A 15311-nucleotide genomic window follows, 5' to 3' on the forward strand; every position below is an offset into this window, starting at 1 on the left:
CTCTCTCTCTCTCAGGAAAATATACCTCTCTCGGTAATATAACTCTCTCTTACTATCTCAGTAATATAACTCTCTCTCACAGTAATATACCTCTCTCTCTCTCTCTCAGTAATATAACTCTCTCTCTCTCTCAGTAATATAACTCTCTCTCTCTCTCAGTAATATAACTCTCTCTCTATCTTAGTAATACAACTCTCTCCGTAATATAACTCTCTCTCTCTCTCAGTAATGTAACTCTCTCTGTCAGTAATATAACTCTCTCTCTCACACAATAATATAACTCTCTCTCTCTCAGTTATATAACTATCTCTCTTAGTATTATAACTCTCTCTCTCAGTAATATAACTCTCTCTCTATCTCAGTAATACAACACTCTCTCTCAGTAATATAACTCTCTCTCTCAGTAATATACCTCTCTCTCTCCCTCTGTAATATAACTCTCTCTCTCTATCTCAGTAATATAACTCTCTCTCAGTAATGTAACTCTCTCTCTCTCAGTAATGTAACTCTCTCTCTATCTCAGTGATATAACTCTCTCTCTCTCAGTAATATAACTCTCTCTCGCTCTCTGTAATATAACTCTCTCTCTCAGTAATATAACTCTCTATCTATCTCATTAATTTAACTCTCTCTCAGTAATATAACTCTCTCTCTCAGTAATATAACTCTCTCTCTCAGTAATAGAACCCTCTCTCTCAGAAATATAACTCTCTCTCTATCTTAGTAATACAACTCTCTCAGTAATATAACTCTCTCTCTCAGTAATATAACTATCTCTCTCAGTAATATAACTCTCTCTCTCAGTAATATAACTCTCTCTCTCCCTCTGTAATATAACTCTCTCACTCTCAGTAATATTACTGTCTCTCTCCCTCTGTAATATAACTCTCTCTCTCAGTAATATAACTCCCTCTCTCTCTCAGTAATATACCTCTCTCGGTAATATAACTCTCTCTTTCTATCTCAGTAATATAACTCTCTCTCTCAGTAAGAAAATTCTCTCTCTCTCTCAGTAATATAACACTCTCTAAGTAATATACCTCTCTCTCTCCCTCTGTAATCTCAATCTCCCTCTCTCTCACAGTAATATAACTCTCTCTCTCTCTCTCAGTAATATAACTCTCTCTCTGTCATATAACTTTCTCTCTCAGTGATATAACACTCTCTCAGTAATATAACTCTCTCTCTCCCTCTGTAATATAACTCTCTCTCTCGGTAATATAACTCTCTCTCTCTGTCATATAATTTTCTCTCTCAATAATATAACACTCTCTCAGTAATATACCTCTCTCTCTTCCTCTGTAATATAACTCTCTCTAACTCAGTAATATAACTCTCTCTCTCAGTAATATAACTCTCTCTCTATCTCTCAATAATATAACTCTCTCTCTATCTCAGTAATATAACTCTCTCTCAGTAATATACTTCTCTCTCTCTCTCCCTCTGTAATATACCTTTCTCTCTCTCCCTCTGTAATATAACTCTCTCTCCCTCTGTAATATACCTCTCTCTCTCTCTCCCTCTGAAATATAACTCTCTCTCTGTAACAGAACTCTCTCTCTCTCAGTAATATAACTCTCTCTCTCTCAGTAATATAACTCTCTCTCTCAGTAATATAACTCTCAGTCTCTCTCTCAGTAATATAAATCTCCCTCTCTCAGTACTATAACTCTCTCTCTTTCTCAGTAATATAACTCTCTCTCTCTCAGTAATATAACTCTCTCTCTTGGTAAGAAAACTCTCTCTCTCTCTCTCTCAGTAATATAACTCTCTCTCTCAGTAATATAACTCTCTCTCTCTCTCTCTCAGTAATATACCTCTCTCTCTCAGTAATATAACTCTCTCTCTCTCTCAGTAATATAACTCTCTCTCTCTCTCAGTAATATAACTTTCTCTCTCTGTAATATAACTCTCTCTCTCTCAGGAACACAACTCTGTCTCTCTCAGTAATATAACTCTCTCTCACACAAGTAACATAACTCTCTCTCTCTGTAATATAACTATCTCTCTCTCAGTAATATAACTCTCTCTCTCTCTCTCTCTCAGTTATATACTTCTCTCTCTCTGTAATATAACTCTCTCTCTCAGTAATATAACTCTCTCTCTCAGTAAGAAAACTCTCTCTCTCTCAGTAATATACCTCTCTCTCTCAGCAATATAACTCTCTCTCTCGATCTCAGTAATATAACTCTCTCTCTCTCAGTAATATAGCTCTCTCTCTCTGTAATATAACTCTCTCTCTCAGGAACAGAACTCTGTTTCTCTCAGTAATATAACTCTCTCTCACACACAGTAATATAACTCTCTCTCTCTGTAATATAACTATCTCTCTCTCAGTAATATAACTCTCTCTCTCTCTGTAATATAACTCTCTCTCTCAGTAATATAACTCTCTCTCTCAGTAATATACCTCTCTCTCTCCCTCTGTAATATAACTCTCTCTCTCAGTAATAGAACTCTCTCTCTCAGTAATATAACTCTCTCTCTATCTTAGTAATACAACTCTCTCAGTAATATAACTCTCTCTCAGTAATATAACTCTCTCTCTCAGTAATATAACTCTCTCTCTCACACAATAATATAACTCTCTCTCTCAGTAATATAACTATCTCTCTCAGTAATATAACTATCTCTCTCAGTAATATAACTCTCTCTCTCAGTAATATACCTCTCTCTCTCCCTCTGTAATATAACTCTCTCTCTCTCAGTAATATTACTGTCTCTCTCCCTCTGTAATATAACTCTCTCTCTCAGTAATATATCTCCCTCTCTCTCTCTCAGTAATATACCTCTCTCGGTAATATAGCTCTCTCTTTCTATCTCAGTAATATAACTCTCTCTCTCAGTAATATAACTCTCTCTCTCACACAATAATATAAGTCTCTCTCTCTCAGTAATATAACTATCTCTCTTAGTATTATAACTCTCTCTCAGTAATATACCTCTCTCTCTCCCTCTGTAATATAACTCTCTCTCTCAGTAATATAACTCTCTCTCTCTCAGTAATATAACTCTCTCTCTCAGTAATATATCTCCCTCTCTCTCTCTCAGTAATATACCTCTCTCGGTAATATAGCTCTCTCTTTCTATCTCAGTAATATAACTCTCTCTCTCAGTAATATAACTCTCTCTCTCACACAATAATATAAGTCTCTCTCTCTCAGTAATATAACTATCTCTCTTAGTATTATAACTCTCTCTCTCAGTAATATACCTCTCTCTCTCCCTCTGTAATATAACTCTCTCTCTCAGTAATATAACTCTCTCTCTCTCAGTAATATAACTCTCTCTCTCAGTAATAGAACTCTCTCTCTATCTTAGTAATACAACTCTCTCAGTAATATAACTCTCTCTCGCTCTCAGTAATATAACTCTCTCTCTCAGTAATATAACTCTCTATCTATCTCATTAATTTAACTCTCTCTCAGTAATATAACTCTCTCTCTCAGTAATATAACTCTCTCTCTCAGTAATAGAACCCTCTCTCTCAGAAATATAACTCTCTCTCTATCTTAGTAATACAACTCTCTCAGTAATATAACTCTCTCTCTCAGTAATATAACTATCTCTCTCAGTAATATAACTCTCTCTCTCAGTAATATAACTCTCTCTCTCCCTCTGTAATATAACTCTCTCACTCTCAGTAATATTACTGTCTCTCTCCCTCTGTAATATAACTCTCTCTCTCAGTAATATAACTCCCTCTCTCTCTCAGTAATATACCTCTCTCGGTAATATAACTCTCTCTTTCTATCTCAGTAATATAACTCTCTCTCTCAGTAAGAACATTCTCTCTCTCTCTCAGTAATATAACACTCTCTAAGTAATATACCTCTCTCTCTCCCTCTGTAATCTCAATCTCTCTCTCTCTCACAGTAATATAACTCTCTCTCTCTCTCTCAGTAATATAACTCTCTCTCTGTCATATAACTTTCTCTCTCAGTGATATAACACTCTCTCAGTAATATAACTCTCTCTCTCCCTCTGTAATATAACTCTCTCTCTCGGTAATATAACTCTCTCTCTCTGTCATATAACTTTCTCTCTCAATAATATAACACTCTCTCAGTAATATACCTCTCTCTCTCCCTCTGTAATATAACTCTCTCTCTAACTCAGTAATATAACTCTCTCTCTCTCTCAGTAAGATAACTCTCTCTCTATCTCTCAATAATATAACTCTCTCTCTATCTCAGTAATATAACTCTCTCTCAGTAATATACTTCGCTCTCTCTCTCCCTCTGTAATATACCTTTCTCTCTCTCCCTCTGTAATATAACTCTCTCTCCCTCTGTAATATACCTCTCTCTCTCTCTCCCTCTGAAATATAACTCTCTCTCTGTAACAGAACTCTCTCTCTCTCAGTAATATAACTCTCTCTCTCTCAGTAATATAACTCTCTCTCTCAGTAATATAACTCTCAGTCTCTCTCAGTAATATAACTCTCTCTCTCTCAGTACTATAACTCTCTCTCTTTCTCAGTAATATAACTCTCTCTCTCTCAGTAATATAACTCTCTCTCTTGGTAAGAAAACTCTCTCTCTCTCTCTCTCTCTCAGTAATATAACTCTCTCTCTCAGTAAGAAAACTCTCTCTCTCTCTCTCTCAGTAATATACCTCTCTCTCTCAGCAATATAACTCTCTCTCTCTCTCAGTAATATAACTCTCTCTCTCTCTCAGTAATATAACTTTCTCTCTCTGTAATATAACTCTCTCTCTCTCAGGAACACAACTCTGTCTCTCTCAGTAATATAACTCTCTCTCACACAAGTAATATAACTCTCTCTCTCTGTAATATAACTATCTCTCTCTCAGTAATATAACTCTCTCTCTCTCTCTCAGTTATATACTTCTCTCTCTCTGTAATATAACTCTCTCTCTCAGTAATATAACTCTCTCTCTCAGTAAGAAAACTCTCTCTCTCTCAGTAATATACCTCTCTCTCTCAGCAATATAACTCTCTCTCTCGATCTCAGTAATATTACTCTCTCTCACACACAGTAATATAACTCTCTCTCTCTGTAATATAACTATCTCTCTCTCAGTAATATAACTCTCTCTCTCTCTGTAATATAACTCTCTCTCTCAGTAATATAACTCTCTCTCTCAGTAATATACCTCTCTCTCTCCCTCTGTAATATAACTCTCTCTCTCAGTAATAGAACTCTCTCTCTCAGTAATATTACTCTCTCTCTATCTTAGTAATACAACTCTCTCAGTAATATAACTCTCTCTCTCAGTAATATAACTCTCTCTCTCAGTAATATAACTCTCTCTCTCACACAATAATATAACTCTCTCTCTCTCAGTAATATAACTATCTCTCTCAGTAATATAACTCTCTCTCTCAGTAATATACCTCTCTCTCCCTCTGTAATATAACTCTCTCTCTCTCAGTAATATTACTGTCTCTCTCCCTCTGTAATATAACTCTCTCTCTCAGTAATATATCTCCCTCTCTCTCTCTCAGTAATATACCTCTCTCGGTAATATAGCTCTCTCTTTCTATCTCAGTAATATAACTCTCTCTCTCAGTAATATAACTCTCTCTCTCACACAATAATATAAGTCTCTCTCTCTCAGTAATATAACTATCTCTCTTAATATTATAACTCTCTCTCAGTAATATACCTCTCTCTCTCCCTCTGTAATATAACTCTCTCTCTCAGTAATATAACTCTCTCTCTCTCAGTAATATAACTCTCTCTCTCAGTAATAGAACTCTCTCTCTATCTTAGTAATACAACTCTCTCAGTAATATAACTCTCTCTCTCTCTCAGTCATATAACTCTTTCTCTCAGTAATATAACTCTCTCTCTCACACAATAATGTAACTCTCTCTCTCTCAGTAATATAACTATCTCTCTCAGTAATATAATTCTCTCTCTCAGTAATATACCTCTCTCTCTCCCTCTGTAATATAACTCTCTCTCTCAGTAATATTACTGTCACTCTCCCTCTGTAACATAACTCTCTCTCTCAGTAATATAACTCCCTCTCTCTCTCAGTAATATACCTCTCTCGGTAATATAACTCTCTCTTTCTATCTCAGTAATATAACTCTCTCTCTCAGTAATATTACTCTCTCTCTCACACAGTAATATAACTCCCTCTCTCTCAGTAATATAACTCCCTCTCTCTCGGTAATATAACTCTCTCTCAGTAATATAACTCTCTCTCTCAGTAATATTACTCTCTCTCTCTCGGTAATATAACTCTCTCTCTCTCAGTAATATAACTCTCTCTCTCTCAGTAATACAACTCTCTCTCTCAGTAATATAACTCTCTCTCTCTCAGTAATATAACTCTCTCTCTCTCAGTAATACAACTCTCTCTCTCTCAGTAATATAACTCTCTCTCTCTCAGTAATACAACTCTCTCTCTCTCAGTAATACAACTCTCTCTCTCTCAGTAATATAACTCTCTGTCTCTCAGTAATATAACTCTCTCTCTCTCTCAGTAATATAACTCTCTCTCTCAGTAATATAACTCTCTCTCTCACACAATAATATAAGTCTCTCTCTCTCAGTAATATAACTATCTCTCTTAGTATTATAACTCTCTCTCAGTAATATACCTCTCTCTCTCCCTCTGTAATATAACTCTCTCTCTCAGTAATATAACTCTCTCTCTCTCAGTAATAGAACTCTCTCTCTATCTTAGTAATACAACTCTCTCAGTAATATAACTCTCTCTCTCTCTCAGTAATATAACTCTTTCTCTCAGTAATATAACTCTCTCTCTCACACAATAATATAAGTCTCTCTCTCTCAGTAATATAACTATCTCTCTTAGTATTATAACTCTCTCTCAGTAATATACCTCTCTCTCTCCCTCTGTAATATAACTCTCTCTCTCAGTAATATAACTCTCTCTCTCTCAGTAATAGAACTCTCTCTCTATCTTAGTAATTCAACTCTCTCAGTAATATAACTCTCTCTCTCTGTCTCAGTAATATAACTCTTTCTCTCAGTAATATAACTCTCTCTCTCACACAATAATGTAACTCTCTCTCTCTCAGTAATATAACTATCTCTCTCAGTAATATAACTATCTCTCTCAGTAATATAATTCTCTCTCTCAGTAATATACCTCTCTCTCTCCCTCTGTAATATAACTCTCTCTCTCTGTAATATTACTGTCACTCTCCCTCTGTAACATAACTCTCTCTCTCAGTAATATAACTCCCTCTCTCTCTCAGTAATATACCTCTCTCGGTAATATAACTCTCTCTTTCTATCTCAGTAATATAACTCTCTCTCTCAGTAATATTACTCTCTCTCTCACACAGTAATATAACTCCCTCTCTCTCAGTAATATAACTCCCTCTCTCTCGGTAATATAACTCTCTCTCAGTAATATAACTCTCTCTCTCAGTAATATTACTCTCTCTCTCTCAGTAATATAACTCTCTCTCTCTCAGTAATATAACTCTCTCTCTCTCAGTAATACAACTCTCTCTCTCAGTAATATAACTCTCTCTCTCTCAGTAATATAACTCTCTCTCTCTCAGTAATACAACTCTCTCTCTCTCAGTAATATAACTCTCTCTCTCTCAGTAATACAACTCTCTCTCTCTCAGTAATACAACTCTCTCTCTCTCAGTAATATAACTCTCTGTCTCTCAGTAATATAACTCTCTCTCTCTCTCAGTAATATAACTCTCTCTCTCTCAGGAACACTCTTTCAATCTTACTCACTCTCGGTGATATTACTTCCTATCTCCTTCTCTGGCTCAGAGAAACTTCCCTCAGTTTTACTACTTGCACTCCCTCCCTCTCTCGCTACTATTCAATTCTCTCTGTCCCAGGGACACACAGGCCAAACATCCTGACAACTCAGGGACCCCCATACAGTGACAGAGCCTGTCAAAGTGGTCAAGGGTGCTTTCAGGCTCAACAGACAGAAGGTGCACAGCAAGATCTGACCAACTGAAAAGGCCATCCAGTGATGTGGGTTAGAGAGACAGGGAGGGGTGGAAGGGCTGCAGGATGTTACAGAGATAGGGAGGGGTTGGATCAGCTGGAAAAGGTTACAGAGTTAGGGAGGGTTGTAGGGGCTGGAGGGTGTTACAGAGATAGGGAGAGGGTATAGGGGTTGAGGGGGTTACAGAGATAGGGAGGGGGTGTAGGGGTTGAGGGGGTTACAGAGATAAGGAGGGGGTGTAGGGGCTGGAGGGTGTTACAGAGATAGGGAGAGGGTATAGGGGTTGAGGGGGTTACAGAGATAGGGAGGGGGTGTAGGGGCTGGAGGGTGTTACAGAGATAGGGAGAGGGTATAGGGGTTGAGGGGGTTACAGAGATAGGGAGGGGATGCAGGGGTTGGAGGGGGTCACAGAAATAGGGAGGGGTGTAGGGGTTGGAGGGGGTTACAGAGATAGGGAGGGGATGTAGGGGCTGGAGGGGGCTACAGAGATAGGGAGGGGTGTAGGGGTTGGAGGCTGTTACAGAGATAGGGAGGGGATGTAGGGGCTGGAGGAGGTTACAGAGATAGGGAGGGGGTGTAGGGGCTGGAGGGGGTCACAGAAATCGGGAGGGGGTGTAGGGGCTGGAGGGGGTCACAGAAATAGGGAGGGGTGTAGGGGTTGGAGGGGGTTACAGAGATAGGGAGGGGATGTAGGGGCTGGAGGAGGTTACAGAGATAGGGAGGGGATGTAGGGGCTGGAGGGGGCTACAGAGATAGGGAGGGGTGTAGGGGTTGGAGGGTGTTACAGAGATAGGGAGGGGATACAGGGGTTGGAGGGGGTTACAGAGATAGGGAGGGGTGTAGGGGCTGGAGGGGGTTACAGAGATAGGGAGGGGTATAGGGGTCGGCGGGGGTTACAGAGATAGGGAGGGGGTGTAGGGGTTGGAGGGGGTTACAGAGATAGGGAGGGGTATAGGGGTCGGCGGGGGTTACAGAGATAGGGAGGGGTTGTAGGGGTTGGAGGGGGTTACAGAGATAGGGAGGGGTATAGGGGTCGGCGGGGGTTACAGAGATAGGGATGGGTGTAGGGGTTGGAGGGGGTGACAGAGATAGGGAGGGGGTCTAGGGGTTGGAGAGGGATACAGAGAGAGGGAGGGGTGTAGGGGTTGGAGGGTGTTACAGAGATAGGGAGGGGTGTAAGAGTTAGAGGGGGTTACAAAGATAGGCAGGGGGTGTAGGGGTTGGAGGGGGTTACAGAGATAGGGAGGGGGTGTAGGGGCTGGAGGGGGTTACAGAGATAGGCAGAGGTTGTAGGGGTTGGAGGGGGTTACAGAGATAGGGAGGGGGTGTAGGAGTTGGAGGGGGTTACAGCGATAGGCAGGGAGTGTAGGGGTTGGAGGGGGTTACAGAGATAGGGAGGGGGTGTATGGGCTGGAGGGGGTTACAGAGATAGGGAGGGGGTGTATGGGCTGGAGGGGGTTACAGAGATAGGCAGGGGGTGTAGGGTTGGAGGGGGTTACAGAGATAGGGAGGGGTGTAGGGGTTGGAGGGGGTTACAGAGATAGGCAGGGGGTGTAGGATTTGGAGGGGTGTTACAGAGATACGCAGGGGGTGTAGGGGTCGGAGGGGGTTACAGAGATAGGGAGGGGGTGTAGGGGCTTGACGGGGTTACAGAGATAGGGAGGGGGTGTAGGGGCTTGACGGGGTTACAGAGATAGGGAGGGGGTGTAGGGGCTGGAGGGGGTTACAGAGATAGGGAGGGGGTGTAGGAGCTTGACGGGGTTACAGAGATAGGGAGGGGTATAGGGACTAGAGGGGGTTACAGGGATAGGGAGGGGATGTAGGAGCTGGAGGGGGTTACAGAGATAGGGAGGGGGTGTAGGGGCTGGAGGGGGTTACAGAGATAGGGAGGGGGTGTAGGGGCTTGACGGGGTTACAGAGATAGGGAGGGGGTGTAGGGGCTGGAGGGGGTTACAGAGATAGGGAGGGGGTGTAGGAGCTGGAGGGGGTTACAGAGATAGGGAGGGGGTGTAGGGGCTGGAGGGGGTTACAGAGATAGGGAGGGGGTGTAGGGGCTGGAGGGGGTTACAGAGATAGGGAGGGGGTGTAGGGGCTGGAGGGGGTTACAGAGATAGGGAGGGGTTTAGGGACTGGAGGGGGTTACAGAGATAGGGAGGGGGTGTAGGGGCTGGAGGGGGTTACAGAGATAGGGAGGGGGTGTAGGGGCTAGAGGGCGTGACAGAGATAGGAAGGGGGTGTAGGGGCTGAAAGGTGTTACAGAGATAGGAAGGGGGTGTAGGGGCTGGAGGGGGTGACAGAAATAGGGAGGGGGTGTAGGGGCTGGAGTGGGTTAGAGGGATAGGGAGGGGTGTAGGGGCTGAAAGGTGTTACAGTGATAGGGAGGGGTGTAGGGGCTGGAGGGGGTGACAGAGATAGGGAGGGGGTGTAGGGGCTGAAGGGGGGTAGAGGGATAGGGAGGGGGTGTAGGGGCTGGAGGGGGTTAGAGGGATAGGGAGGGGGTGTAGGGGCTGAAGGGGGTTAGAGGGATAGGGAGGGGTGTAGGGGCTGGAGGGGGTTACAGAGATAGGGAGGGGGTGTAGGGGCTGGAGGGGGTGACAGAGATAGGGAGGAGGTGTAGGGGCTGAAGGGGGGTAGAGGGATAGGGAGGGGGTGTAGGGGCTGGAGGGGGTTAGAGGGATAGGGAGGGGGTGTAGGGGCTGAAGGGGGTTAGAGGGATAGGGAGGGGTGTAGGGGCTGGAGGGGGTTACAGAGATAGGGAGGGGGTGTAGGGGCTGGAGGGGGTGACAGAGATAGGGAGGGGGTGTAGGGGCTGGAGGGGGTGACAGAGATAGGGAGGGGGTGTAGGGGCTGGAGGGGGTGACAGAGATAGGGAGGGGGTGTAGGGGCTGAAGGGGGGTAGAGGGATAGGGAGGGGAGTAGGGGCTGGAGGGGGTGACAGAGATAGGGAGGGGGTGTAGGGGCTGAAGGGGGGTAGAGGGATAGGGAGGGGTATAGGGGCTGGAGGGGGTGACAGAGATAGGGAGGGGTTTAGGGGCTGAAAGGGGTTAGAGGGATAGAGAGGGGGTGTAGGGGCTGAAAGGTGTTACAGAGGTAGTTAGGGGTGTAGGGGCTGGAGGGGGTTAGAGGGATTAGGGAGTCATGTTGTGGAGGTGCCAGTGTTGGAGTGGGGTGGACAAAGTTAAAAATCACCCAACACCAGGTTCTAGTCCAACAGGTTTGTCTGCAGGCACTACCATTTGGAGCGGTGCTCCTTCATCAGGTGGTTGTGGAGCAAGACCATGAGACACGGACGTTATAGTGACAGGATTGCAGTGTCATGGAATGGAATATTCAACACATTTCATTCAGGTCTTTCATCTTTTCGAATGACCATCTTAGTTTCGGTTCCTCCATGTGTAAATCCCAGATAAACCTTTAAAATTACATTCCCACGATAGCTTTTAACAATATGTGTAATCTCAGCACACACCACACACACAGGGATAGGGAGGGGTGTAGGGGCGGGAGAGGGTTACAGAGATAGGGAGGGGGTGTAGGGGCTGGTGGGGTTACAGAGATAGGGAGGGGGTGTAGGGACTGGAGGGGGTTACAGAGATAGGGAGGGGGTGTAGGGGCTGGTGGGGTTACAGAGATAGGGAGGGGGTGTAGGGGCTGGAGGGGGCTACAGAGATTGGGAGGGGGGTAGGGACTGGAGGGTGTTACAGAGATAGGGAGGGGGTGTAGGGACTGGAGGAGGTTACAGAGATAGGGAGGGGGTGTAGGGACTGGAGGGGGTTACAGAGATAGGGAGGGGATGTAGGGGCTGGAGGAGGTTACAGAGATAGGGAGGGGGTGTAGGGGCTGGAGGGGGTCACAGAAATCGGGAGGGGGTGTAGGGGCTGGAGGGGGTCACAGAAATAGGGAGGGGTGTAGGGGTTGGAGGGGGTTACAGAGATAGGGAGGGGATGTAGGGGCTGGAGGAGGTTACAGAGATAGGGAGGGGATGTAGGGGCTGGAGGGGGCTACAGAGATAGGGAGGGGTGTAGGGGTTGGAGGGTGTTACAGAGATAGGGAGGGGATACAGGGGTTGGAGGGGGTTACAGAGATAGGGAGGGGTGTAGGGGCTGGAGGGGGTTACAGAGATAGGGAGGGGTATAGGGGTCGGCGGGGGTTACAGAGATAGGGAGGGGGTGTAGGGGTTGGAGGGGGTTACAGAGATAGGGAGGGGTATAGGGGTCGGCGGGGGTTACAGAGATAGGGAGGGGTTGTAGGGGTTGGAGGGGGTTACAGAGATAGGGAGGGGTATAGGGGTCGGCGGGGGTTACAGAGATAGGGATGGGTGTAGGGGTTGGAGGGGGTGACAGAGATAGGGAGGGGGTCTAGGGGTTGGAGAGGGATACAGAGAGAGGGAGGGGTGTAGGGGTTGGAGGGTGTTACAGAGATAGGGAGGGGTGTAAGAGTTAGAGGGGGTTACAAAGATAGGCAGGGGGTGTAGGGGTTGGAGGGGGTTACAGAGATAGGGAGGGGGTGTAGGGGCTGGAGGGGGTTACAGAGATAGGCAGAGGTTGTAGGGGTTGGAGGGGGTTACAGAGATAGGGAGGGGGTGTAGGAGTTGGAGGGGGTTACAGCGATAGGCAGGGAGTGTAGGGGTTGGAGGGGGTTACAGAGATAGGGAGGGGGTGTATGGGCTGGAGGGGGTTACAGAGATAGGGAGGGGGTGTATGGGCTGGAGGGGGTTACAGAGATAGGCAGGGGGTGTAGGGTTGGAGGGGGTTACAGAGATAGGGAGGGGTGTAGGGGTTGGAGGGGGTTACAGAGATAGGCAGGGGGTGTAGGATTTGGAGGGGTGTTACAGAGATACGCAGGGGGTGTAGGGGTCGGAGGGGGTTACAGAGATAGGGAGGGGGTGTAGGGGCTTGACGGGGTTACAGAGATAGGGAGGGGGTGTAGGGGCTTGACGGGGTTACAGAGATAGGGAGGGGGTGTAGGGGCTGGAGGGGGTTACAGAGATAGGGAGGGGGTGTAGGAGCTTGACGGGGTTACAGAGATAGGGAGGGGTATAGGGACTAGAGGGGGTTACAGGGATAGGGAGGGGGTGTAGGAGCTGGAGGGGGTTACAGAGATAGGGAGGGGGTGTAGGGGCTGGAGGGGGTTACAGAGATAGGGAGGGGGTGTAGGGGCTTGACGGGGTTACAGAGATAGGGAGGGGGTGTAGGGGCTGGAGGGGGTTACAGAGATAGGGAGGGGGTGTAGGAGCTGGAGGGGGTTACAGAGATAGGGAGGGGGTGTAGGGGCTGGAGGGGGTTACAGAGATAGGGAGGGGGTGTAGGGGCTGGAGGGGGTTACAGAGATAGGGAGGGGGTGTAGGGGCTGGAGGGGGTTACAGAGATAGGGAGGGGTTTAGGGACTGGAGGGGGTTACAGAGATAGGGAGGGGGTGTAGGGGCTGGAGGGGGTTACAGAGATAGGGAGGGGGTGTAGGGGCTAGAGGGCGTGACAGAGATAGGAAGGGGGTGTAGGGGCTGAAAGGTGTTACAGAGATAGGAAGGGGGTGTAGGGGCTGGAGGGGGTGACAGAAATAGGGAGGGGGTGTAGGGGCTGGAGTGGGTTAGAGGGATAGGGAGGGGTGTAGGGGCTGAAAGGTGTTACAGTGATAGGGAGGGGTGTAGGGGCTGGAGGGGGTGACAGAGATAGGGAGGGGGTGTAGGGGCTGAAGGGGGGTAGAGGGATAGGGAGGGGGTGTAGGGGCTGGAGGGGGTTAGAGGGATAGGGAGGGGGTGTAGGGGCTGAAGGGGGTTAGAGGGATAGGGAGGGGTGTAGGGGCTGGAGGGGGTTACAGAGATAGGGAGGGGGTGTAGGGGCTGGAGGGGGTGACAGAGATAGGGAGGAGGTGTAGGGGCTGAAGGGGGGTAGAGGGATAGGGAGGGGGTGTAGGGGCTGGAGGGGGTTAGAGGGATAGGGAGGGGGTGTAGGGGCTGAAGGGGGTTAGAGGGATAGGGAGGGGTGTAGGGGCTGGAGGGGGTTACAGAGATAGGGAGGGGGTGTAGGGGCTGGAGGGGGTGACAGAGATAGGGAGGGGGTGTAGGGGCTGGAGGGGGTGACAGAGATAGGGAGGGGGTGTAGGGGCTGGAGGGGGTGACAGAGATAGGGAGGGGGTGTAGGGGCTGAAGGGGGGTAGAGGGATAGGGAGGGGAGTAGGGGCTGGAGGGGGTGACAGAGATAGGGAGGGGGTGTAGGGGCTGAAGGGGGGTAGAGGGATAGGGAGGGGTATAGGGGCTGGAGGGGGTGACAGAGATAGGGAGGGGTTTAGGGGCTGAAAGGGGTTAGAGGGATAGAGAGGGGGTGTAGGGGCTGAAAGGTGTTACAGAGGTAGTTAGGGGTGTAGGGGCTGGAGGGGGTTAGAGGGATTAGGGAGTCATGTTGTGGAGGTGCCAGTGTTGGAGTGGGGTGGACAAAGTTAAAAATCACCCAACACCAGGTTCTAGTCCAACAGGTTTGTCTGCAGGCACTACCATTTGGAGCGGTGCTCCTTCATCAGGTGGTTGTGGAGCAAGACCATGAGACACGGACGTTATAGTGACAGGATTGCAGTGTCATGGAATGGAATATTCAACACATTTCATTCAGGTCTTTCATCTTTTCGAATGACCATCTTAGTTTCGGTTCCTCCATGTGTAAATCCCAGATAAACCTTTAAAATTACATTCCCACGATAGCTTTTAACAATATGTGTAATCTCAGCACACACCACACACACAGGGATAGGGAGGGGTGTAGGGGCGGGAGAGGGTTACAGAGATAGGGAGGGGGTGTAGGGGCTGGTGGGGTTACAGAGATAGGGAGGGGGTGTAGGGACTGGAGGGGGTTACAGAGATAGGGAGGGGGTGTAGGGGCTGGTGGGGTTACAGAGATAGGGAGGGGGTGTAGGGGCTGGAGGGGGCTACAGAGATTGGGAGGGGGGTAGGGACTGGAGGGTGTTACAGAGATAGGGAGGGGGTGTAGGGACTGGAGGAGGTTACAGAGATAGGGAGGGGGTGTAGGGACTGGAGGGGGTTACAGAGATAGGGAGGGGGTGTAGGGGCTGGAGGGGGCTACAGAGATTGGGAGGGGGGTAGGGACTGGAGGGTGTTACAGAGATAGGGAGGGGGTGTAGGGACTGGAGGGGGTTACAGAGATAGGGAGGGGGTGTAGGGGCTGGAGGGGGTTACGGAGATAGGGAGAGGTATAGGGGCTGGAGGGAGTTACAGAGATTGGGAGGGGGTGTAGGGACTGGAGGGGCTTACGGTGATAGGGAGGGGTGTAGGGGCTGGAGGGGGTTACGGAGAGAGGGAGAGGGTGTAGTGTCCTTACCTTTGGTGCGGTTGACCAGTCTGTTCATGAGGTAGGATTTGCCAGTGTTCGGGGGCC

The 15311-nt window shown here is 47.1% G+C and overlaps 1 protein-coding gene across 1 annotated transcript in view; it reads right to left on the reverse strand.

Annotated features, from left to right (window-relative positions):
* LOC148134582 (guanylate-binding protein 1-like) overlaps positions 1 to 15305 on the reverse strand; it is a 156266-nt gene extending 140961 nt beyond the window's left edge. The window contains exon 1 of the mRNA XM_087985672.1: positions 15255 to 15305. Within this exon, the coding sequence (XP_087841798.1) occupies positions 15255 to 15282 (28 nt within the window). The 5' untranslated portion in view covers positions 15283 to 15305. The remainder of the gene's footprint in view (positions 1 to 15254) is intronic.
* Positions 15306 to 15311: the final 6 nt, after the last annotated feature.

The sequence above is a fragment of the Chiloscyllium plagiosum genome, unplaced genomic scaffold (genome assembly GCF_037043375.1).
Source record: "Chiloscyllium plagiosum isolate Xiang-an unplaced genomic scaffold, Cpla_swu_hap1 HiC_scaffold_54, whole genome shotgun sequence".
Lineage (NCBI taxonomy): Eukaryota > Metazoa > Chordata > Chondrichthyes > Orectolobiformes > Hemiscylliidae > Chiloscyllium > Chiloscyllium plagiosum.